This window comes from Melanotaenia boesemani, chromosome 12 (assembly GCF_017639745.1).
Source record: "Melanotaenia boesemani isolate fMelBoe1 chromosome 12, fMelBoe1.pri, whole genome shotgun sequence".
NCBI lineage: Eukaryota > Metazoa > Chordata > Actinopteri > Atheriniformes > Melanotaeniidae > Melanotaenia > Melanotaenia boesemani.
Genome location: NC_055693.1, coordinates 33,835,075 through 33,860,164, shown reverse-complemented (window position 1 = coordinate 33,860,164; position 25,090 = coordinate 33,835,075). Strand labels below are relative to the sequence as shown.

The 25,090-nt window shown below is 42.2% G+C and overlaps 1 protein-coding gene across 1 annotated transcript; it reads left to right on the top strand.

Annotated features, from left to right (window-relative positions):
- The first annotated feature begins 459 nt into the window (after positions 1-459).
- Positions 460-3,878, top strand: LOC121649871 (zinc finger MYM-type protein 1-like). The gene is made up of 3 exons (XM_042000970.1): positions 460-501; positions 924-1,316; positions 1,717-3,878. Exons 2-3 carry the CDS (start codon positions 926-928, stop codon positions 3,876-3,878), a joined length of 2,553 nt encoding a protein of 850 aa, XP_041856904.1. The 5' UTR covers positions 460-501; positions 924-925.
- Positions 3,879-25,090: the final 21,212 nt, after the last annotated feature.

The following is a 25,090-nucleotide window of genomic DNA, read 5'->3' as shown; positions in this document are numbered from 1 at the left end:
ATTATTTAGGCCCCATTTTATTTCTATTTTATCACTCGTAGTCGTACAGCACTTTGGTCAACATATATCGCTTTTAAACACGCTTATAAATAAACCTGATGTGACTTGACTTCTCATTCATAATGAACCTTAAACAAATAAGATTATTAAAAAGAAAAACTGACAGTCTTTTTACATTTACAAACATTTTCTTAGGTCTTGCAAGATTGTGTTTGCTATGCTATGTTCATGGCAGGGGCGGATCTACCGGGGTAGCATAGGGTGGCAAATGCCACCCTAAAATAAACCCTTGCCACCCCTGCTGCCACCCCATTTGGCGGCGATGAATTGATCGAAACGATACGGCAAATTTAACATTTACGAGTAAGAAGCTCCGATGTCCGACGACATTGAATGCAGCACGAGAGATCGCGAGCGCGCGAGAGCGGCACAAGACTGCTTTGTTTGGAGCAGCGCGAAACCAGAGAGCCAGGAGTCGAGGGGGAAGACATAAGGAAAGAGGTAAAAACTGATTATCTATCAAATTACAAAATAATAAGGAAAGCAAAATGCGACTACACGTTGTGATTCTGGCGTTGAGATGACAAAAATCAGATTTACATTATTATTTCGCTACCTAGGGCTGTCACTTTTTCATAGAATATTTGCTAGCATGGGGTGAAAATACGGGGTTGTTGACCGCTGAGCTGATGGCGGTTAGAAAATTATGTTAAATTATTTAACGTTGTTTGAACGAATTACACGTCATTTTAAATTAAATTTGAACTTGAAACTTGAAAACATTTTTGTTGTTAAGTGAAAGCCCGACTACCTATACATATAATGTAAATGGCATTTTTTTGTAGGCTATAAATGATTTTATTGCTTTTATTGATTTAGTGTCTGTAAAGGGAAACCTAGTAAATTTACTTTGGATCTTACAGAAATGAAGAGAAAAGGAAGTATATACAGTTTTTTCACACCAAAGAGGAAGGCCAGAGAAATAGACAATGAACTGAGCGAGGCAGACATAGGAGATGAGGTGGAAGGCCAGAGAGAGGATGAAGATGAGGTGGAAGGCGAGAGAGGAGACGTTGAAGGAGAAAGAGATGACAAGCATGAGGTGGAAGTAGAGGGTGAAGATAAAGATGAGCTGGAGGGAGAGAGAGAAGAGCAACAAAAACGTAACATAGATGACCAGGGACAGGAGGAGGTGGGAGAACATTTGGAGGAAGGAAAGCACCACCAAAAAGAGAAAGCAAAGAAACAGCAAAGTGAAAGGGAAAGAACAGTGCCTGAGCCATCACCAGCAACCTTCAGTAGAGCTGGTCCACATGGTAAGGAAATTGTTTCTGCATAGAATCCGAAGTTACATATTAAAAAGGACAAATTACAAAAATGGACAATTTACTGTTATTCATTTTAACAGATATTGCTTTGACTTCTTCAAATATGTTCAAATATGTTCACTTAAATATAAATACTTGAGAAAACGTTTAAATGTTAAAGTATAATCAGATGGTAACAGAATATGAATATTTTGTTTACAATGTATTTTAGATCTATTGCTCAGGTTCAAATTCCAAAATCGAACAAACCAACAAATACTCTTCCAGGCTGAAATGTTAGTGTGTGTGTTTACACAGTCTGGAGGTTATAATGAATTGTTTTCAGTTGTCAAGTTGTTAAATCAGTGCAGATGCAGTGTAGTTTGAACCTTCTCCTCATCATTTCTAGATGTATCTAAGTCCAGATGTGAAGTACCAACACAGCCAAAGAGAGAGAGTTTCCCAAAGACTCTCCAGGGAGGAGCCAGGAGAAGCTTCCGGAGTGAGTGGTACCAAGCTAACCCTTGGTTAGAGTATTCTCAATCCAAGGATGCAGCCTACTGTTTTGCCTGTAGGCATTTTTCCCTCCCAGACACTCCCAAGACTGTGTTTACTTCATTTGATGGATATCGAAATTGGAAAAAAGCCACAATGAAAGACAGTGGTTTTGCTTCACATGCAAGATCTGAATGCCACATCAATGCAATGTTTGCATGGACAGAAAACAAAAAAAACATGGATAAAAACAGCTCAATGTTTGGGAGAATGGATGAACAAAAAAAGAAGCAGGTGGCTGAAAATCAGCACTACATTAAAACACTTGCTGAAATTTTAGTTTTAACAGTCACAGAAAACATAGCGCAGAGGGGTCACAGGGAGTCTCAAGACTCAGAACAAAAGGGTGTTTTTCTGTCTATGCTAGACCTACTGGGTAACCATGACCCAATCATTAAAAAAAGACTTGAACAACATGCAAAAAATGCAAAATACACAAGTAAAACAATACAAAATGAAATCCTTGAATGCCTGGCTGCAATGGTTAAGGAAACAATCATACAGGAGGTTAAAACGAGCAAGCAGTTTTCAGTTATTGTTGATGAAACTAAAGATGTTCAGAAAAAGGAGCAAATGTCATTTGTTTTGAGATATTATTATAATGGTATGGTTCATGAGAGTTTTTTGGAGTTTGATGTGGCAGAACACTTGGATGCTGCTGCCTTAAGCTGTAAGATTATTAACTTCCTTGAGAGGCATGGGCTGCAGTACAAGAAAAACCTTGTGGGCCAGGGCTATGATGGTGCAGCAGTGATGCGCGGGGCACATGCAGGTGTCCAAGCAAAAATAAAAGAAGTAGCCAAACATGCCTTCTATGTTCACTGTAGTGCACACTGCTTAAACTTAGTTATAGTGGACACTGTAAAAAGTGTGCCAGATGCAGGAAACTTCTTTTCATTGTTGGAACGATTGTATGTATTCGTTTCAGGGTCCTATGTACATAACAAATGGCTGGAAGTGCAGCGTGAGATGTTTGATGGTGCACCAAGGGAACTCCAAAAGCTAAGTGATACACGTTGGGCATGTAGGCACATAGCATGTCGCAGTGTTATGGACAGGTTGCCTGCAGTAGTACAGGTTCTTGAAGAGATTGGATCTGAGAACCATCCACAAAGAGCAGTTGAAGCAAGAGGGATACTGGCTCAGATAGATCTCAATTTTGCTGGCTCTCTTGTTCTTTTCAGAAAGGTCCTGAGTGACTCCAAATTTTTGTCAGACATGCTCCAGTCTAAAACAGTGGACTATGCTAAGGCTGTTGAGCTTATTGAAGCACTCAAAGAGACATTGGTGACATATCGTAGTCAAACCTCTTTTGATGAAATGTGGACTGAAATACTTGATTTATGTAAACAAAGTAACATTGATATAACTCAGAGAAAATCAAAGAGGCCAAGACAGACGACAAAGGTACTTCAGGGTAGTGTCATCAACTCCACCTTGGGGCAGCATGTAGTTCCAGATAGCAAAGATACTTTTTGTGTCTCTGTGTATTATCCAGTTCTGGATAACATGATTGAAGAAATAGGAAGAAGATTTTCTAACACGAACTGTAACATCATGCAGGGTGTCCAGGCACTAAATCCATCCAGTCCAACTTTTTTGACAGAGGAGGCTGTCCTGTTATTAGCTAATGCTTATGGCTCAAATATAGAGGATCTCAAACACGAGTTACATCAGACGAAGAGAGTACTAGACAGAAAAAAGGGGGAAAAGGAGAGTCCTACCACTCTGATGGAGTTTACCCAGTTTTTGGATCCATACCAGGATGTTTTTTTTGAGTTGTTCAGGCTGTGTAAAATAGCTGTTGTTTTGCCTGTATCCAGTGCATCCTGTGAACGGAGTTTTTCATCTCTAAGGCTCATAAAGACTTATTTGCGGTCTACTATGACAGAAAAGAGACTATCAAATTTGGCTGTACTCAGCATTGAATCAAAACGCACAAAAGAATTGGATCTCGAAAAATTTGTAAAGCGTTTTGCTGAGCAGCATGGAAATCGCCGCATTCAGCTGTTATAAGCATGACAACGTCATATGTTCACTGGTAATGAATGTCTTTTTTTTGTATATGAACATTTATTTGTGTTTTGTGTGTAATAAAGTGATGTCCAGTGCCTTGTTTAAGTGCCATGACCCATTTATTTCCATTGTGTATTTATGTTGACCATAATACAGTCTATTGATCGTGGGTAAGTTTTTCCTCGGATAGTCTTTTCTTGTAAAAATGCAGCCTACATGTAGAATATATGCCCTAGGTTATGTACTAAGTCCTGCAAGCAGGAATACTTCATTGTATATTGTCTATTTCTCATCAAACTACGATAACTGTTCATATGCATCTGATGTAGGTTGCCACCCCTCAAAAATTCCTGCCCCCCTCTTGCCACCCTGTAAATATTTTTCTAGATCCGCCCCTGGTTCATGGCATGTTCCAATCCTGTTTTGGGCTATCATCAATGGGATGCGTTCCATTTCAAATAACCGTCCATTGGCCAACGCTATTAGGAGTTTTATAGACTAAGAATAGTTGTTTTGGTTTTTTTCTATTTCCAATTTGCAATGACATCCAATAAAGCACTTTTTCATGTCATGATGGTAACGTGAAATTACACTTACCCATAGGGATAGTGTGTGTGCAGATCAAATCTTGAACTGTTACTATAAAGAGATTATCAATATGTGGTTATAAAGGTCTTTATAGACCATGTCCCTAAATAAACCCTGCTTTACTTTTATTTATTTAACCAAACTGGATTTTGCTTTGCTTTAAAACTCCAGGGGTGCATTATTTAACTATTTATGCACAATGAAAATGTTTTATATCAAATTATATTCCACTGCCTTCTGTAAATTTACATTCATTGGAATTCTTTACATTCCAGTTTCACTTGAATAAAGCTTTATCATTTCATTTTTTTTCACATCCTTTCTCCGTGGTTATTGAAGTGGTAGCCATGCATGTGCATATATTTGATAATCTGTGATGTAACCTGGACTCTGAGCCAAAGACACACACACATACATAACCCCCTTTACATGCACTCGTACCACCAGCCTCACCTTCATCTAGAAACAAACGCATAAACAGGAGTGAATCTCCTGCAGGGCTCCAGCACCGTTTCCAACTTCTTTAGTTTATCCAGATCAGCTGTGGAAAGGTTCCTGCTTGTAGAATCATCAGGACGTCTATGCTGGAAGCTCCATCATGGACTGTCTTTAGAGGAGGAGGAAGCCCTCTGAATCAGCTGTTTGCTGCACAGCAGGTGGTATTTGAGACACGACGTACTACCATGGTAATGCAGTTCACATCCACAGCAGATAAAAATGACCTTAGTCTTGTCCAGACTAAGTGGCAGAGCTGTAAAGCTAAACTGTTTGTGTAAAAGAGGCATTCTGTGTCTATTTCCCCTTCAGAACCACAACCCTATTTCTACATCACTCCTTGAAAAAATAGCACCGTTAAAAGAAATTTGCAATAATGTGTCATTAACTTTGACAGCCTTAACACATATTTTTTTTTAAAGTGTGTAAAGCAAAAGTAGTCTTGCTTGTAAAAACATGAAAGCTGTAAAACAACTTGGGAGACAATGTGAAGACAGAATTGTGAAATGGTATGTTTTTTCTGTATTTTTGTCTCTCACATCGCTGTGGTATAAATGTTATAGCACATTTATCTTAGTGGCAAACTACCTAGCTTGCAAACCTGACAGCTATCTGGCTAACTGTGCTGCCATCATCACTAAAACATGACTGCTGGACACCAGGACAACTCAGGCTGTTTAGATTTCTTCAGCATGTTGTGCTAGTTACTGAAAAAAAGAAGTTACAGTTACAGTTACAAATTACTTCATCCAAAAATTAAATCATTGACTTTATTGATTACTTAAACTAAAAAGTAATCCTTTACTGTTAAAATAACATTTGTGAAAAAACATTCTTTAAAATTCTCCCGCTAATTTCCTCATAACTTAATTACAGTGTTGTGCAACATATAAAACAACCACTTTTTCAACACTAGTTTATTTAAGTCAGGCCAGCAGATTATTAAAAAACAAAATAATTTAACCGCTACTTAAAAATGAAATCACTGCTGCATATTGAGCCCTCCAATGCACCATCTTTCTTCTACTTTTTTTATTTACATATTTTCTTAGATAATCACAGCCGTTGTCACTGTCTTTCTCTCAAGTTGTGTGTGTGTGTATGTGTGTATGTGTGTGTGTGTGTGTGTGTGTGTATGTCTGTGTGTGTGTGTGTGTGTGTCTGTGCGTGTGTTCTGAATCACGGGGTAACCAAGGAAACGGTGCTGTGGACACTAGTTCCTAATAAAAAGGACTGTAGGGTTTGTTTTGAGGTCAGCTGTGAGAGAATCAGGAAGCCTGAGTTAGCAAGTACACTCAAGAAAACAAGCCCAAAAACTCACGTCTAACAATATTTACAAGTGACTTCACAGAAAAACAAGCCCAACAAGCGGTGATGCAGCACTGCCCGTGTTGTTGCTTCATCACCGCTGGAAACAGGAAGAAGCTCACAGCTGCTGGCCGAAATTAATTAGTTTAGCTAGTAACGGAGTAACCCTCCATAGGGTAACCGTAACTCAGTTACTTTATTTAAAGAGTAATGTGTTAGTTACCGACAAGAGTAAGGGCATTGCAGTAACATGTTACCACCCAACACGGGTGAGAAGCCAAGTTGAAGAGTTATGCAGTACATATCTGAAGTCCACAGCAGAGCTCGATTTACACAGGGACTTTAATGGGAGCCTTATTTTTGGGCGTTCACCTCCATTTTGCAAATCAATTCACATGCATAATTATATTTATATATATATATTTGCACACCAGTGAGTCAAAAAAAGAAAAGAAAGAAAAATTACTGCCAAAAACTTTCGAGTACTTCTTTATGCAGCTGATCCAGTCAGAAACATTTCATATTGAGACAGAAGGCTCTGCTAACAATTACAAAAAGTGCATTGAGTGGTCTCTGTATTGGTGGTGCATGATACACAACAAACACACAATGTTGATGTCCACTTTGGTGAAAGAAGTGGAACGGATCACCTGCATCCTTTGGAAGTTTAAATAATTAAAATAAATGAATAAACAAATACACAACGCTGACATATTAATGTTACTTCTTTTAGGAAACATTGGGAATCTTATGGAAAAATTAAATATAACTGGTAAAAGGAGTATTTTCAGCTGAATATCTTTGGTGGAGGTCATCTGCTTTTCAGGAGAACTGAGCCCATATAATTTGAACCATGCACACAAGACCCAACATTAAACTTACTTGAATTTGACATTAGAACTTGTTTAGCTCTACTGTTTACATTCATGTCCCAATAACCAGTCTAACCCCCGGTTTACAGCAGGTGTGTGCGGGACGTGGTCCGGCTGTGCTGCGGTATTGTTCGACCGCCGCGGTGAGTAAATCCACACCGGGAACATGTCAGGTGCGAAGCGCCCCTGAGTGCAGTCCGCCTAGGTGGAGCCGCATATCCACTGGATCTGCAATATCACAAAATCGCAAGATTCTCCACTTCCAGGATAAACGTCTCATTGGTTATGATGAAAAGATACCCTGACCGGTTAATAATGTTTACATGGTTAGGAAGAGCAAATCTGCACCGGGACTTTTATTTGGAAATTTACTGGATGTGGTTACACTACTCCTGTGTCTGATTTCCTGTCTGGCCCTATCTGAACTGCTGAGTTTGACACCTTCTGGATGTGTGTTTCGTTAAGACGTACCGTGGTGCCTGGTGTGAACCAAACCATTGACTAAAACAGCTGTGAATTGCCCCGGAGGCTGCAACGCAGCCAGAATACGGAACACATATACCTGGTGGAAATTATTGGCCTTTTCCAGATGAAGCATAACAACCATCTTGGTCTGTCCATCGTAATCAGTGATTGAATTGGTCTTAGTCTGAGTCCACTTTGCCTTGGGAGACCCTAGGAGGGGCAAATATCCCTAACAACAGAGCCTTTAGGAGGTGCTGAAACTCCTCTGATACATTAGGCGATGATTCACATATCAAAAGCAATCAGCTGAGGTGGTTCTGGCGCCTGATCAGGATGCTTCCTGGTCACCTATCCTTGGAGGTTTTCTGAGGAAGTCCTACTGAAATGAGACCTAACAGAAAGCTAGGACCCACCGGAGGGATTATCCTTTCTGGCCTTGGAACACCTCAGGATCCTCCAGAAGCAGCTGGGGAGTGTCCCTGAGGAGAGGGAGGTCTTGATCTCACTCCTGAACCTGCTGTCTCTACTTCCAGATCTCATAAAAGCAGAAGAAAATGGATGGATGGGCAGATAGATCATGGATGGAAGGATGGAATATAGATGGATGGATAGATGGTCGAATGGATCATGGATGGATGGATGGATGGATGGATGGTTTACATTCAATTATAGTTTAGGTGGACATGACACCTGGAGATGAATCCAGAAACTGTAACCTTGACTTCTCCAGGAGCTGACTTAATTTATTTATAAGAAAACAAAAAGTTTGGGTGACATTGTTTTACACTAGTGGATCACACTGACTCCCAAATAAGCTTCTTAAATAAAGAAATAAACCTTAAAGTTTGGGTGGATGAGATGGACGAGAGAGGTCCTCCCATTTTATTCAACATGACAGCAGATTTTTCCCATGTCCTCAGGGGCCACTTCAAATCGGTGAAGGCTTCCTAATTTTTCACCACATTTTAACGTTAGTGTCTGAAATAGATGAAACCTGTCTGGAGAGGTCTCCCAGAGGGATTAAAAGAAAATGAAAGGAAAGAGGAGGAGGAAGAGAGGGGGACTTCTTGGCAAAAAAGGGTGAAGACTAATGAATGGATAGGGTCTCAGTCCTGACCTGCCTAGTTAGTGTGATGTTAACCTGTTTCAACTCCCCCCAGACCCATTCGCCTCCCGCTCAACTCCACTAAAAATAAACCCATAAACCTTCACCAGGCCAGGAGAAGACATATGCTTTGGCTCCCCTCTCCCATTCCTCCCCCGCCCACTCCTTCCTGTCTCCACCCGGCCAGAGGGAGCTGGTGATGTCAGCACTGGCTGAGTGGTAATTAATCTAATCAAGTAATTAAGAACTTTCTTGGGTCAACACTGTAAGTTTACCCAGGAAAGGGGGGGGGGGGGGGGGGGGGGGGGGGGGGGTGGGGGGGGGGGGGGGGGCAGAGTGAATATAAGATCTGAACAAGAAAACCAGATAAAGCCTGAAAGAGACATCATGGATCAGTGAATATAGGAATAATTATCACATCTGATATCACATCTAAATGTATTCCTCTTGTTCACAGCTGGAAATGTCAAAATGAATTATTTAAAATGTGACAAACACTTTTGAGGGGACTTATTTGTGTTGGAGAAACCAACATGCTAATCTTTATTGTTAGTTAACCCCTGTGCCCCCCATCTGCTATCACTTCTATCATCATCATCATCATCACTTCTATCATCAGCAGTGTCTCAGAACGGTAGTGTGTAACTCTGTGGGGTAAATTGTGATGGACAACTTACCCTTTAGGTGATCTACAGAAGTTTTCCAAGACTTTTTTTTATATTCAGGGTGTCAAAAATAACGCATGTGGAGCATCTGTCATTTATGACGGTGAGACATGGAGGTGTCTACAAGCAAGAAAAGGTGACTGGTCATACCCGTGTGGGATGAAGATGTGTTAACACATATGCTCTCCCTAGTAAGAGGGTTCAACACCTGCAGTCTTCACACATTTAAAAAAAAAAAAAAAAAAAAAAAACTTTTCTGTAGTTTTTCCTCTCCCTGTCTGCAGCAGCCTCCTACCCAGCAAACATATTAATGTTTTGACAACTTGGGCTCTTGGAAACATTCTGGTCCACCCTCCAGTCCACTTGGTGGCAGTAATGCACCAATTTGTTTTTGCCAACCACCAAAAATTATAAAGGAGAAGAAGAAGAACTGCAGCCCAGAGATCAGGGTTTGCTGAACGCATCAAAGGAAGAAAATAAAGAGAGAGATATGGAGAAATGTTTACTCCTCCAAAGAGGGTCACGGGTATGACTTTTGGCTGAGGACCAAAAGTCTGAGAACCGCTGCTGTAACGTGAAGCTGAAGAATGAAACATGCTGATAACAGCAGCCTGTTTCAGTTAGAAATTGTTTGCCTTCATTTCTTATTACGTTTCAGTATTAATGGGATTTGCCAGTGAAACAGCTGTAAAATCTAACAGCCTAGGACATATGACGATAGATGGATTTATACTTCAGATATGCAGGGGCGGGTCTAGAAACATTTAAATAGGGGGCTGACGAGGAAAAAAGGGGTACATATAATATAAATTCATTTAAGGTCTTGTTTTTATTAAATATTGAACTGATTATTACAACTGAAGTGATCATCTAATGTAAGAATGCAAAGAAAAAAACAGAATAAACTTTGGCTTGCTCTATCTGTTGATACAATACAGTAAAAATGGGCGGATTTCAGGCATAGTTCTGAATGGTGATTAATCATTATTAATTCATTTTTAAGCTGTGATTAATCTGATAAAGAATTTTAATCATTCAATATATATATATATATATATATTTATATATATATATATATATATATATATATATATATATATATATATATCGATCCTTAATTCGACTATCAGACGGACCCTCCTCTCAAGCACCCCTGAATAGACCTTACCGGGGAGGCTGAGGAGTGTGAGCTGAGGAATGTGATCCCCCTGTAGTTGGAGCACACCCTCCAGTCCCCCTTTTTAAAGAGGGGGACCACCGACCCAGTCTGCCAGTCCAGGGGAACTGTCCCCGATGTCCACGCAATGCTGCAGAGGCGTGTCAACCAAGACAGCCCTACAGCATCCAGAGCCTTAAGGAACTCTGGGCGGACCTCATCCACCCCTGGGGCCTTGCCACCGAGGAGCTTTTTAACCACCTCAGCGACCTCAGCCCCAGAGATAGGAGAGCCAGCACCATCTACCCCAGACTCTGCTTCCTCATCGGAAGACGTGTTGGTGGGATTGAGAAGGCCTTCGAAGTATTCCCTCCACTGCCTCACAATGTTCCGAGTCGAGGTCAGCAGCCCCCCATCCCCACTGTACACAGTGTTGACGGAGCACTGCTTTCCCCGCCGGACGGTGGACCAGAATCTCCTCGAAGCCGTCTGAAAGTCATTCTCCATGGCCTCTCCAAACTCCTCCCATGCCCGAGTTTTTGCCTTAGCGACTGCCAAAGCTGAGCTCCGCTTAGCAGGCCGATACCCATCAGCTGCCTCTGGAGTCCCACAGGCCAAAAAGGCCCGATAGGACTCCTTCTTCAGCTTGACGGCATCCCTTACTGCCAGTGTCCACCGACGAGTTCGGGGGTTACCGCCACAACAGGCACCGACAACCTTACGGCCACAGCTGCGGCTGGCCGCCTCAACAATAGAGGCACGGAACACAGCCCATTCGGACTCAATGTCCCCCGCCTCACCCGAGACATGGTTGAAGCTGTGCCGGGGATGGGAGTTGAAACTCTTTCTGACAGGGGACACTGCCAGACGTTCCCAGCAGACCCTCACAACACGCTTGGGTCTGCCAGGCCTGACCAGCATCCTCCCCCACCATTTCAGCCAACTCACCACCAGGTGGTGATCAGTTGACAGCTCCACCCCTCTCTTCACCCGAGTGTCCAGGACATGCGGCCGCAAGTCCGACGACACGACTACAAAGACGATCATCGAACTGTGGCCTAGAGTGTCCTGATGCCAAGTGCACATGTGGACACTCTTATGTCTGAACAAGGTGTTCGTTATGGACTGTCCATGACGAGCACAGAAGTGCAACAACAAAGCACCACTCGGATTTAGATTAGGGGGGCCGCTCCTCCCAATCACGCCCCTCCAGGTCTCGCTGTCATTGCCCACGTGAGCATTGAAGTCCCCAGCAGAACGAGGGAGTCCCTGGAAGGAGTGCTCTCCAACACCCCCTCCAAGGACTCCAAAAAGGGTGGGTACTCTGCGCTGCTATTTGGTGCATAGGCACAAACAACAGTCAGGACCTGTCCCCCCACCCGAAGGCAGAGGGAGGCTACCCTTTCGTCCACTGGGGTAAACCCCAATGTACAGGCGCCAAGTCGGGGGGCAATTAGCATGCCCACACCTGCTCTGCGCCTCTCACCAGGAGAAACTCCAGAATGGAAGAGGGTCCAGCCCCTCTCAAGGACAGTGGTTCCAGAGCCCAAGCTGTGCATCGAGGTGAGTCCAACTATATCTAGCCGGAACCGCTCAACCTCACGCACCAGATCAGGCTCCTTCCCTGCCAGAGAGGTGACATTCCACATCCCTAGAGCTAGCTTTTGCAGCCGAGAATCAGACCGCCAGGGTCCCTGCCTCTGGCAGCCGCCAGGCTTACAATGCACCCAACCCCTATGGCCCCTCCTGCAGGTGGTGAGCCCACGGGAGGAGAGGCCCATGTCACCCTTTCGGGTTGAGCCCAACTGGGCTCCATGGGCAAAGGCCCGACCACCAGGCGCTCGCCTCCATGCCCCACCTCCAGGCCTGGCTTCAGAGGGGGGCCTTGGTGACCCACGTCACCCACGTCTGGGCAAGGGAAACCTTGGTCCTTGTATTCTCATTATCATAGGGGTGATTTAAGCCGCACTTCGTCTGGTCCCTGCCCTAGTCACCTGTTTCCCATGGGTGACCCTGGGTAAGCCTCTGACAACATAGCCGCTAGGATCGTCAGGACGCACAAACTCCTCCACCACGATAAGGTGGCGGCTCAGGGAGGAGATATATATATATATGTATATATATATATATATATATATATACATATATATATATATATAATATCCCTCCCATCTCCTCTCTTGCCTGACAGAGACGAGATGATATATGGAGCTCTGGCCTGTGGCAGAAAAGAGCTCAGCTAGCTTTCTTTGTGACAGTGGAGCTGGATGAGTCTCCTGGAGAAGGAGCTCTGCTGTCTGTCCACTGGGTGGTTGGAGAGGGTGGTCTGGGTTTTCCATGATAGACAGTTTGTCTGGCTGCTATTAAGCCACTCCTAAAGAAAAGGACTCTAGATGCCTCTATAATGAACAACTATAGACCCGTCTCTAACCTCTCTTTTATTTCCAAGATTATTGAAAAAGTTGTATTTCACCAGCTTCATGACTTTTTAAATGAAAGTGGAAATCTTGATAAATTTCAGTCCGGCTTCCGACCTCATCACAGCACTGAAACAGCTCTGGTGAAAGTGTTAAATGACATTAGGTTGAATACTGATTCTGTTCAAGTATCAGTCCTGGTTCTGTTGGATCTCAGTGCTGCGTTTGATATTGTAGATCACAGAATACTGTTGCACAGGCTGGAAAACTGGGTTGGACTTTCTGGAGCAGTTCTTAACTGGTTCAGGTCCTATTTAGAAGGCCGGACTTATTTTGTTACGCTATGAATCCGAGCGAGCAGCAATGACTTGTGGATTCCCCCAGGGGTCAGTCCTTGGACCTCTTTTGTTCAACTTGTATATGCTCCCTTTGGGTAAAATTCTACAGAACTATAGCATTAATTATCAAAGTTATGCTGATGATACACAACTTTATTTGTCTCTGTCACCAGATGACTGCAGTCCAATAGACTTAATGTATCAGTGTCTGGAGCAAATAAACACCTGGATGAAGGAGAATTTTCTACAATTAAATGAAGACAAAACTGAGATTATTCTGTTTGGTAGCAAAGAGAAGAGGGTCAGCATTGGCAAACACCTGGAGACTCGGGCTCTTAAAATCACCAACCAAGTTCGTAACCTGGGAGTGTTGATAGACTCAGATCTGACTTTCAGCAGCCACATCAAAGCTGTCACTAAGACAGCTTTTTACCAGCTCAGAAACATCAACAGAATTAAAAGTTTAGTCTCCCAGAAAGACCAGGAGAAACTCATCCATGCATTCATCTCTAGTAGGCTGGATTACTGTAATGGTCTTTTAACAGGACTTCCTAAAAAGAGCATTAAACATCTGCAGCTCATCCAGAACGCTGCTGCTGGAGTTTTCACCAGGACTAAGAGATCTGAACACATCACACCAGTTTTGAAATCTTTACACTGGCTTCCTGTCAGTCACAGAATAGATTTAAAACCCTTCTGCTTGTTTACAAATCCCAGAATGGTTTAGGCCCAGAATACATCTGTGATATGTTCAGAGAATATAAACCTAGCAGAGCTCTTAGATCCAAAGACTCTGGTCAACTAGTCCAGACCAGAGTCCAGACTAAACATGGAGAAGCAGCATTTAGCTGTTATGCTGCAAACAAATGGAACAAACTGCCAGTGTAGATTAAACTTTCACCAAATGTAGACATTTTTAAATCAGGTTAAAAACATTTCTTTTCTCATGCACCTATGCATGAAATCTGCACGGTAACTTTTTTAACTTATCTTGCTTTTAATCATTTTAATGTAATTTATTATTTTATTGTGATTATGTGTTGATGCCTTTTACTATTCTAAATATCTGTAATGTCTTTGTTTTATGTAAAGCACTTTGAATTGTCCTGTACATGAAATGTGCTATACAAATAAACTGCCTTGCCTTGCCTTGCAGTCGTCCTCTCCACCACGGCCTTAAATGTTTCCTGCTTGCATCCAATCACAGAGCCAGCTTTCCTGATAACCTTGTTCTCTGTTCTTGTGGCTTCAATGCTGCTCCCCAGCAGACCGCAGCGAAGAAAAAGACGCTGGCAACCACAGACTGGTAGAACATCTCCAACATCCTGCTGCCCATGTTGAAGAACATGAGCTTCCAGTCCAGTCTGCTGTCCATGTTCACACCCAGGTACTTTTAGTTCTCTACCGTGTCCATAGGCTCTTTCCGACTGTAGGAACCTTTTGCAGTTCCTATAACTTTTTCAGGAACCAGGCCGTTTTTTCGTGCATTCCGACATATAGGAACTAGGGACCAAAGCCCTCAGTTCCTATAACCATTTTAGCTCCTACTCCGAGGCAGGGCCTGAACGGGGTTCTATAGGAACCCTCATGACGTAGGTGTTTGGTGACTGGTAGCTACGCCCCTTGCCAGATTTCCGCATTTTGTGTCCCCGCCACATTTAAAAAACACGGTTGCACGTACGGACAAAAACAACAACAGCAAGCGATAAATGGACCGACGAGGAGGTCGAAGCTCTTCTGACCGTCTACGCCACAGAGGATTTTCTGAGAGGTTTTGAAGGTTCGCAGCGAAATATAAAAATATTCCTGACGATCAGCTCTCAGTCAGAGAACGCGGGATAACGCGAAGCAGTGCACGTAGAAAACTCACACAAGACTACAAATAAATTAAGGACCACGACAACCGGAGCGGGACGAACCGAACAAACAGTAAATTCGACAGCTTGTACCACCGACATGTTTACTCGGGCAACGCCGCAGCAAATGACTCCTGCGTGCGGCAGGAAAAGCCAGTGTGATATGCAGCATATACACACATGTACATAGTTATTTTTGATCTGCTGTATTCACTATAAAAAAATAAATGACTTTGTAAAGAGTCTGAAGTATTCAGTTTGTGTCTGTTAGATGTGCTTTGGCCACATCTATAAAATATTAGCTAATAAAAATATTGAGTAGTTATTAACTTATCACAGCTATGAAATATTAAATAATCCATCTTTGGTTGCTACATTTTAAGTCTTATCCCTGGGTATAAATTACGTTAGTTTATCATCTTTATAATATGCTCCATGTCACAGAACGAAGTTTATCATGTTTAACCAAGATCTGACACAAATTACACACCTGTAAACATTTCACCACCCTTTTTATATTTTTACCTTCATCTACGCTAAATCTGTTTGACTATGTCCTCATAATTCTAAACCGTAACTCAGTCACAGCCAACCCTTCGGTGACGGATTACTCCTCCACCTTTCTACTGATGATTCCATAAAACACACAAAGCTTAAAGCAGATGATGAGATCTTTATTTTGCACATAACACAAAAAAAAAAAAAAGAAATGATGCATTTTCTATGGAACATTTTCTCTTTAAATGTGTACATCATGTATACATGTATGTTCTGTCTGTCGAACTTCCAGAACATGATGCTTATTATGAAGAGGTGTGTAGTGATTAGCTGGAAGGCAGGAGGTGAAGCATCCAGGCTGTTCTCCAGCTCCTTCAGTATCTGCAGCAGGTGGTTGTGTCCATCCTCTCCAGTGCAGCTTCAGGCGGCCACAGATGTATTGAAATGTCTCCCTGGACATACAGAAATTCTCTGTCCACTGCTCATCGGTAAAACTGAGAACAACCTTTTCCCACTAGTTATCAGCTTTGCTCCGGACCAGCCGGACGGTGAGGAGGTTCAATGAGCTGCAGCAACGTCTGAAACAGAACACGAGTTACAATAAACCCGCCGTCTGAAATATTTACTTATTGTAATCTGCTCAACACAGACAGTAGAAAACCGTCTGAAATGTTTACCCATAAGACACGTATACAATCGGCGCATGTTTAATAAGTTAAACTTACACGTCGTCTCCTTTGTCTGCGGCGTATCTCCTGCCGCTGGATTCTTCATCTTCTGACTTTCAGGAGCCTTCCAGCCTCGACGTGAGACGCCTGGTTTTATGGTCCATCAGTAACATCTCCATCAAGCAGAGCATGAACACTACGATCTCTTTCTTCTCCATATTAGCTTACCTTGTTGTTTTGTTTTTAACGGGTTTTATTTTGTTGTTATGTGGCGCTAAAGTCACACGCCACTGTCGCAGACGTATGCGTCACATCGGTCCCGCTACCGCCCCCAACTCATGTGCGAATGCAACATGAAACAGTTCCCCTGGAGAAGGTAGTTCCTAGAACTAGGACAGTTATTAGAACTGCGTTCTTAGAACTTCTCTGTCGGAATGCGCCTCATGTATGCAAAGGGGCAGTGGATCTGTCCTCCTTCTCCTGAAGCCAATCACCATTTCTCTGGTCTTATACACTTTCAGCATCAGGTGATTTTTACCAGCCAACTCCACAAAATTGTCCACCACCTGCCTGTACTCCTCCTCCTGTCCAGCATTTATACACCTCATCACTGCAGACATTGGAGAACTTCTGTAGCTGGCATGTACTGGTGTTGTACTGAAAGTTTGTGGTGTGTAAGGTGAATAGGAAGGGTGACATCAGAGTCTCCAGTGGAGCTCCAACATCACTCACCACCCTGTCAGACAGAGCACTGCCCATCCAGACAAACTGAGGTCTACCTGTCAGGTAGTCAGTGACCCAGGAGATGGTGGGCAAGCTGACACCCATCCCCCGCAGCTTGTCACCCAGACGCAGAGGCTGGATGGTGTTGAATTTACTGAAGAAATCAAAAAAATGTTATTCTCACCATGCTGCCAACACCATCAAGGTGTGAATGGCCCCACTGCAGCTGTTAGCATCATCCACCCCCACATGGGGCTGGTAGGCAGACTGTGGAGGGTCCAGTCAAGGTCTTACCTGTGGCCTCAGTTGGGCAACGACCAGCCTTTCAAACACCTTTATCCGTGAGATGTGAGGGTGACAGGTCGAGTGATCCATGATAACAACATTATTTATTACATTTCATCATAAAAACATCACTATCACTACTATGTTGCTAAGAGACCTCTATTTAGACCTGGACATGATGATGAAGCCACTTCCTGTCAAACTTTCCACCAATCAGAGAGCTTAAATTGACGGTAACGTCCAATCAGGAGCAGCCAAAGATCAACCAGTGAGCAGAAAGTTCTATGTGTGTGTGAAAAGAAGAAAAATAAAGCTCCTCTATGGCTGGAATAAAGCCAAGAAGACGTTTCTGATGCACGGTGGCGCCACAAAGCAGCTGAGCTGGAGTTGGTTTAGTGAGGATAGCAGGTAAATAGTAGCAGGAATAACTGGAAATGAGGAAAAAGTGGAAACATGGAAATAGTTTCTGTTGTGTGTTTGTTTCAATAACAATATTTTTTCTCCTGAAAGCCAAGACTTGAGAGAACGATGAGATGAGAAAAGGTTTGGTCACTGTTGATCTGTGTGTTATTTCTACAAAGTTCTGTTAGTAATAAATTCTGCTTTCTTCTTCTGGTCGACCTTTATGCTGCTACATCTATTCATACATTCATTTTACATCATTTTACCTCCCAGTCTGACAGCTGAGGGTGGAAACATCATGTCTGATGCTGACTGAGATTAAACTGGGATTTTATGTAAAAAAAAACAAACAAACAGGAAGATCAAAAATAGCAAAGAATGTTTCAGAAACTCGCTTTAAAAACTGACTGTAATTTCAATACATGACAATCAGGTAATTGTAGGGATTAATTGATTTTAGATCACTGACAACACCAGCATGTTACACCAAAAAGCACAAAATAAACTTTTCTGCTTTGTCTTATCAACATCTAATCCTTAATGAGCACCTGTAAATAAAAAAGCAGAAAAACTGGGGTTTGGAGTAACGCATTAAAAAGCAATGTTAAAAAAGATAGTTTGTTCTTTTAACCATCAGGTTTTTATGATCGTGTGACTTCCATAAAGCACCGTAATCCCAGTGTAAAAGTGACTTTACATTACTTTCAATGTATTTGTGTTTTTCTTTTCATTTAAGAAAACAGAAACAAGTTTGTGTTTCTGTTTTTTGTTTTTTTTTGTTTTTTTGTTTACTAAATTTAAACTCTACAGACTGGACCAGCACACAAGTGGCTGGAGCTTGGTTAACACAAAAACTGGGCTCAGGCGTCCCACTGAAGCTCTGCATGTCCAGATTTCAGCATCTTTTAAAATCAGTGAAGAATGCGAACAAGTTGTTCTTCTCTCTTCAGACGCCTAAACACATCAGAAGTTGTGTTTTCAAGCAGCTCATTAATAAACTCTTAAATCATTTCCAATCTGCTGCTGTGAAAAAATACAGATTTTATTTTTTTAAGGGAGCTTAAAGAGTCTGGTCTGCAGAAAATCCAGCTGGACTTACATTGACCATGATCTTCCACACAGGAAGTTAGAAGCTGCAGAACATCTTCAACCTCTCTTACAGACGTTGATGGAAGTACTGACTCTCTTGCTGTGTATTTAATGTTAAATATGGGTCCAATTAAACGGCCAGGTTGATCCAACTCTGCGTGTACATGCAGTCTATGTTTACAATCCACCAATACTGCCATCCGTGTTTGGCAGAAGTGGTAGTTAAGAAGGAAAACAGCTGATGAATTTATAGCTCCTGGCTGCAGGTGATGTTTCAAAGGTCTGAGATGACATTTAGTCTAGGATTGATTAAAACTAAAATCAAACAGTAGCTCATCTGCCCTCCTGAATACTAAACCTGCTGTGTGGTACCCTTGGCTATAAATCCGGTTCAACTATTGGACTGAACCAGTTTTTGTTGATACTAATAACAGACCAAAAAATCTTCTAGTGTCTCTGAGAATCACATTATAATGGTTCAAAAGGGAAGAAAAAGAAGGAGAAGAAGGGTGAAAACCTGTAATCTTTTCCTTTTCAGCGGCCTGGAATCGGCTCACGGAGCTCAGATGCAGTCCTGGGAAGATAAATGGAAGTCAGCGAGACTTCGCCATTGTTATGATGTCCAAATGCCAACTTCAACTGCAACCTGATTGTCTGTTTTTAGAAAGTGCACCCCAGGCTCCCCACTTTATAAAATTGCAGGCCGTCTTGGAGACGTGAGAGAAAAGTCATTTTGTTAAAAGCTGTGGAGGTGAAGCGAAATGGAAGTATAATTTCATTGGATTGCTGGTTTCTCCCTTTTTACTGATTTTTTTATTTTATTTTTTTTCCTGCATTGACTCAAATTCTTATCTCGGGGCCACCTGGGACCTCAAAAGAAGAAATCTGAGATGCCTTGATTTATTTATTTTTTGGTGTTCGTTTGTACTTGTGTTACAAACAGACAAACGTAATTAAGCAGATCTGCTGTAAAGGTTTTCTGATTTAGTTTCTTCATTTGATTAACAGGCTGCTTCGAAGAGATGCTCAAACTCTCATAACTTAATTAAATCCAGTACAAGTAGCACTGTTAGATTTAATTTTGACCATTCACAAACAGTTTGGGGCAACAAAGAAAGGTATCAAGTACTTTAATGATTTGAAAGTGGCTGCCAGTAATCCAAACTACTGTATTATCAGGACTATAAGTCACAATTTTGTTTGTCAAAGTTTGGTTGGTCAAACTGGCTGGTCAGGTGCAACTTATATACATATATATATATATATATATATATATATACATATGTGTGTGTGTTTTTAAATGCTAACTCATATCAGCTGACATGACGCCAGCCACGAGAGGGAACTTGAATAACTACGATATATGCTCCTGCTGTACCTCTGAAAAAAATAACTAAAACATTAACTTAAGCCCCGTTTTGACTGATGGGTACGGGTCAGGGCAGGGCGGGTCAGGATGCATTTTGTCGTGTTTCCACATGCAAAAACTGTAAAGAGTACCCGAATATCCGACCTGTCCTACTTTGTTGGCACCCTTCTGTTGGGGCACCAATCTAACCCACCCGACCCCAAAAGGATGGAGTTTGTCACACTGCAATCTGTTGATTGGTTGAGAAAAAAAGTCACTTCATGCGCAACCTGGCATAAAAACAAAGCACGAATGTCTCCTTGTTAAGATTTTCTTTTTGTTGATTAAATCTCTGTTTAAAACAGAATTCAGTGGCTTCAGTGATGTGCAATAAGATCGGGAGCTTCGTGAACTTGCTTACTGGTAAATTGCTTGTTGGAGTCACTGGTTTGTTATGTTAACTTGGCTTATTCGGCCTCCCAGGTATGTTTTTATGCTATTAAGCTGAATGTGTTCAGGGTTTCTGCTATATAAATGATTGTGGAACACAGTGACGGCAAAATAAAAGCTGCCATACCTTCAGAATAATTTTTTTCCAGATGTTACAATAATAAAATATATTGTATAAATGGATATAAATGCGACTTATAGTCCAGTTTGACTTATAGTCCAGAAAACACAGCAGATGAAGACATTCAGCTGAAATGATGATTTAAAGGTCCCATATTATACACTTTATTCCCAATCTGAGACCATTCATTAATATCTAAATGAAATATTTCCGCCATGGTATGGACAAATCGACCCTCAGTTTGAGTGCAGCGGCTTCTCTTCACCTCCCTCTTTTTAGCAGCTTCAGAAATGTGCCGTTTATGGTGGGCGGAACCCTGGTGGAGCAGCTCAGCTGTTGGCTCCGCCCATCGCATCGCCCGTCATGAGGTGATTGACAGGTTAATATATTTTCAAGCTATCAGACTAATAAGGCCGAAACGATAAAATAACTGCCAGCTCTTACCTCTCCAGCTGTGTCACGGACAGTTGGTATTGAACCTGGCTTCAGCTTCAAACGGTTGGCGAAGCCTGCTTTCCATGCCCCCATGTTGTGGAAACAGTCCTCTTTGAAATGCTGGCCACAGACATGCAAAACCTTTGGAAGTTTTCCGGGTACATTTCCTCCAAAAATAAAATTAATCCACTCAGTCCTCGTGGGTTCAGTGGATGGAAGTAAAAAAAACGTTTTCGTGTTCATTTATGCAGCCACAAACAGAACAGTGCTTCTGTCGCTTAGCCATGTCCGCTAACGAGGGTTGCCGAAGAGGGAAAAACACTGGGCGCTAGGTGATTTTTAGAGGGCGGGCTTTGAGAGCCGGTAGACGGGTCCATCGCTCTGTGGGGAGTGGTTATTGTCCCTTATGACGTCATAACGTACACGCTTTCAAACAAGCTCATTTCAGCGCTTACTTCCCTAGAGGTGGAGCAGGGGGGAGAGAGAGCGCCTGAAAGAGTTTCACACTTACGGGTCTCCTACACATGCGGGGGGACCAGTATGACTGTTCCAAAACCATTAAAAAGTGAATTTTGCATAATATGGGACCTTTAAAAGTTAGAGAACAAGAAACATCACTGACTGATGGCCAAAGGCCGGGTTATTTTATTCTTTGTTTCTAGGAGTTAAATAGCTTAAACATTGTTTCCTGCGGCACTGCAACATGTGTTTGACACTCAGATATAAAAACTGTTGTCTTTACTCCCTGCTTGGTTTGACGTGTCCAGTATGGACTAAAACAGTACTGACAGCTCAGAAACAATGCGGAAAGAAGGAATTTTTAAACACACGAAGTAGATTTATTAATTGCATGTTGCTACTGGATCTATTGTTTGACCCAGAGTGCAGTCGTGACTGGTTCTGGCCTTTATAGCCGGCAGCCACTCTCAAATCTTCCTGGTACTGTGTACCCCCAGTAAATCTTTTAGTGGTACGCAGTACTGGACCGTACCGGCTTACTTTCACCTCTGGTTAGAGGATCATATTAATGGAGGCCAGTTTGCCGGTTGTGTTGGTAAAACGTTTAGATATCATATTACAATGACACTTTGTCATTTTCTGTCCCGTTTTGGAAAATGAGATGATTTTTTACGGAGTTACTAAAAACACTGAGTGTGGTGTCTAAAGGGGATCTGTATTTAACATGCCCTGAGGTGACCCTTCCTTCTGAACTATCGCTATATGAGTAAAACTGTTTCTGAGACTGATGTATTGCAGTATTTACAGTCATAATTATATATTATAATCAAACATTACTGCTGATATGAAGTTCATTTGCCAAATGACAGGCTCAGACAGGCTAAAACATCTAACAACTGGACAGAAACACTCAGAACAGCACATATATTGTGGATTCACAGCACTGAAATACGGTACAGAACACATGAGGAACATATTGTCTCCATTCGTGCTTCTTTCTACTTCCATCACTAATTACATACAAGAGAAACTAGCGTTGCTGGATACTGTGTGTTTAAACAAAGCCAGTCAAAATCAACTCAGCATTCATTTAGATAAATCCACTAATCGATTTCATGCTTGAGAGACATGAGCCAGTTTGGTAAAAAATAGACACAACTTTAGAAGATAGCAGTGTGTGGAAAGAACTCATTGGTCACAGTGGGTAGAATAACAGCAGATTTTCCTCTGCAGCCTGGACGGCGCCAAAAAACAATGCACAAACTTATTGTAGCTGTAGATATTGTAGATTGTAGAAAACTCAGTGTTTCATGAAAACATGGAGACATGAAGATGAACAGGTGTCTGAAACAGATGCTAAAAAGAGCAGAACACGCACACTCACAAAATAAAATGGGATCAGGAGCCTTTCAGAGAACCCCTCCGGCTTCCATCTCCTCCACCTATCTGCTTTCACAAGCAGAGCTATCCTGTGGCAGTCATGCTCGCCTGACTCTTTCCTTTGCTGTGCCAGCAGTGCGTCCATAACCTCTGGCCCCTGACTCATTGCTCTGCAGCAGAGCGTGGCGGCACGTCAGGTCCTCCACCACAGACAGAAACACAAGAGGTTCAAGAGTGAAGCAAAGAAACAAACTGAGTGCATCCCTTTTTCTTCACCCCTGAAGCTATCCCATGGAGCACTTTCACGCTGCTGCTCTCACAGGTGACGACATGCTCACCAGCATGCTGTCTTTAATGTGCCTGTCTCCCCGGTGTCTGACCTGATTCCTTTTCCCTCAGACTGAAGTGTCAGAGCTCAGAGTAATGTGATCCCGACTCCTCTCTTTGTGGTACTAATGTAGTTGGAGTCCCCCACCCTTGGGGCAGCATTTTTTTTTTTTTTTTTTTTATCAGCCTGTGAAAGATAGTTAAGTGGTACAGAGTTGGGGGGAGGGGCTCACCAGACATAAAGGAAGTAAGCATTATTATTGCTCAGATATTTTCCCAGAGTTAGTGGGCAATTAGGGTCCAAAATGGAAACAAATTAAGTCATAACGGAAAAAAGATACAAGCAGGGAAAAGAAACAGGAAAGGGGGGTGGAATCAGTAGAGAAATATATCATGATGACATAACAGGCACACCAGTTTCTTCATTTAACACATTAGCTCTCATCTGAACTGGCGCACCTGCCCAACCCATGCTGTTTATGTCGGTACACTCGTCCCCGAACACAGATGTTAAAAGCTTCATTTTTATGAAGCTGTCAGGTGAAAATAATTCATGTGTTTCTGGTCTACAGGTATTTTATCTAAACAAGCTCTGGTCAGCTGCACCATCAGAACCTCAACCCATGACATTGATTATGAATAGCAGTTGTTTATTGCTGGCATTTCTTGGTAGTTAATCTTTCCTTCACTACTGTCTGAGGAAAACGTGACTCAAAGAATAAATCTGTCATTGTTTAGTCTTTGTCTTGAATTTGGAAGTTCTTTCAAATTTGATTTTTAATAAAGACAACTGATTTTTTAAAAATGAATTTCAAAATCAGGAGACAATCTTTGCTCCCTTTTCTTATCTTTATGTTTCTGGGGTGGAAACCGCCATCATCTACCTGGACCAGTCAGGCAGCACTTTGAGGATCGTGTTCTTTGATTTCTCAAGTGCATTTAATAAAATTCAGCTGCTCTGTAATGTGACAATCTCCATAAATTCCAGGTGGATACCTCCAGCACCACCTGGGTTTATGACTAGCTAACAAACAGACCAGGAAAACATGCAGGGAAACAATTTCAGGAGAAACGAGAGTAAACAACACTGTTTACGTCCTAGGGAAGAGGTGGAGGTGGTGGAGGCTGTTTGCACATGTGCATGTCTGTCCGTGTGGTGCAGATGGAGGCTGTGGACGGTGTGAAACAGCAGTGGAGACTTCAGTTGTACTTTTTCTCTGGAAGATCATCACGTATGTAAACAGCACTGAAATCCATGTTGTTGGTGACGTGTGGATGGTGATCTTGTCAGATGCTGTCGAAGTAAAAAAAACTCAGAGCAACAATCCAAATGGAGACTGACGCTTCACAGATCATCTGAGCACAAAAAAGAGGACGAGCAGTGAATGAAAACACAGTTATTGGGAATTTAGCTGTATTATTATACAGTATGTGGGGCCAGAGGGAGGAGGAGGGAAGCCAACAACAGGAAGGCTTGAACGGGCTGACACTAAGCAGAATGCAAACTGGATGTGATGAATGGCCACGACCGAAATCCCACACCACCCTGAGGTCAAAGTGTGAGTCCGAAGCACAATTCCTCCACTTTCATCTGTAAGTCAGTCAACAGACTTTTCTGTGAGCAGCAAACACAGGGACAACATGAGCTGGAGGACGAAATGATACTAAACTCATGCTCTGTTTTCCACCAGAAGAAACCTTATTCAGGATGGTTTGGACAGTAAAAATGAAAAATATATGAGTGATTTGCCAACATATTTGG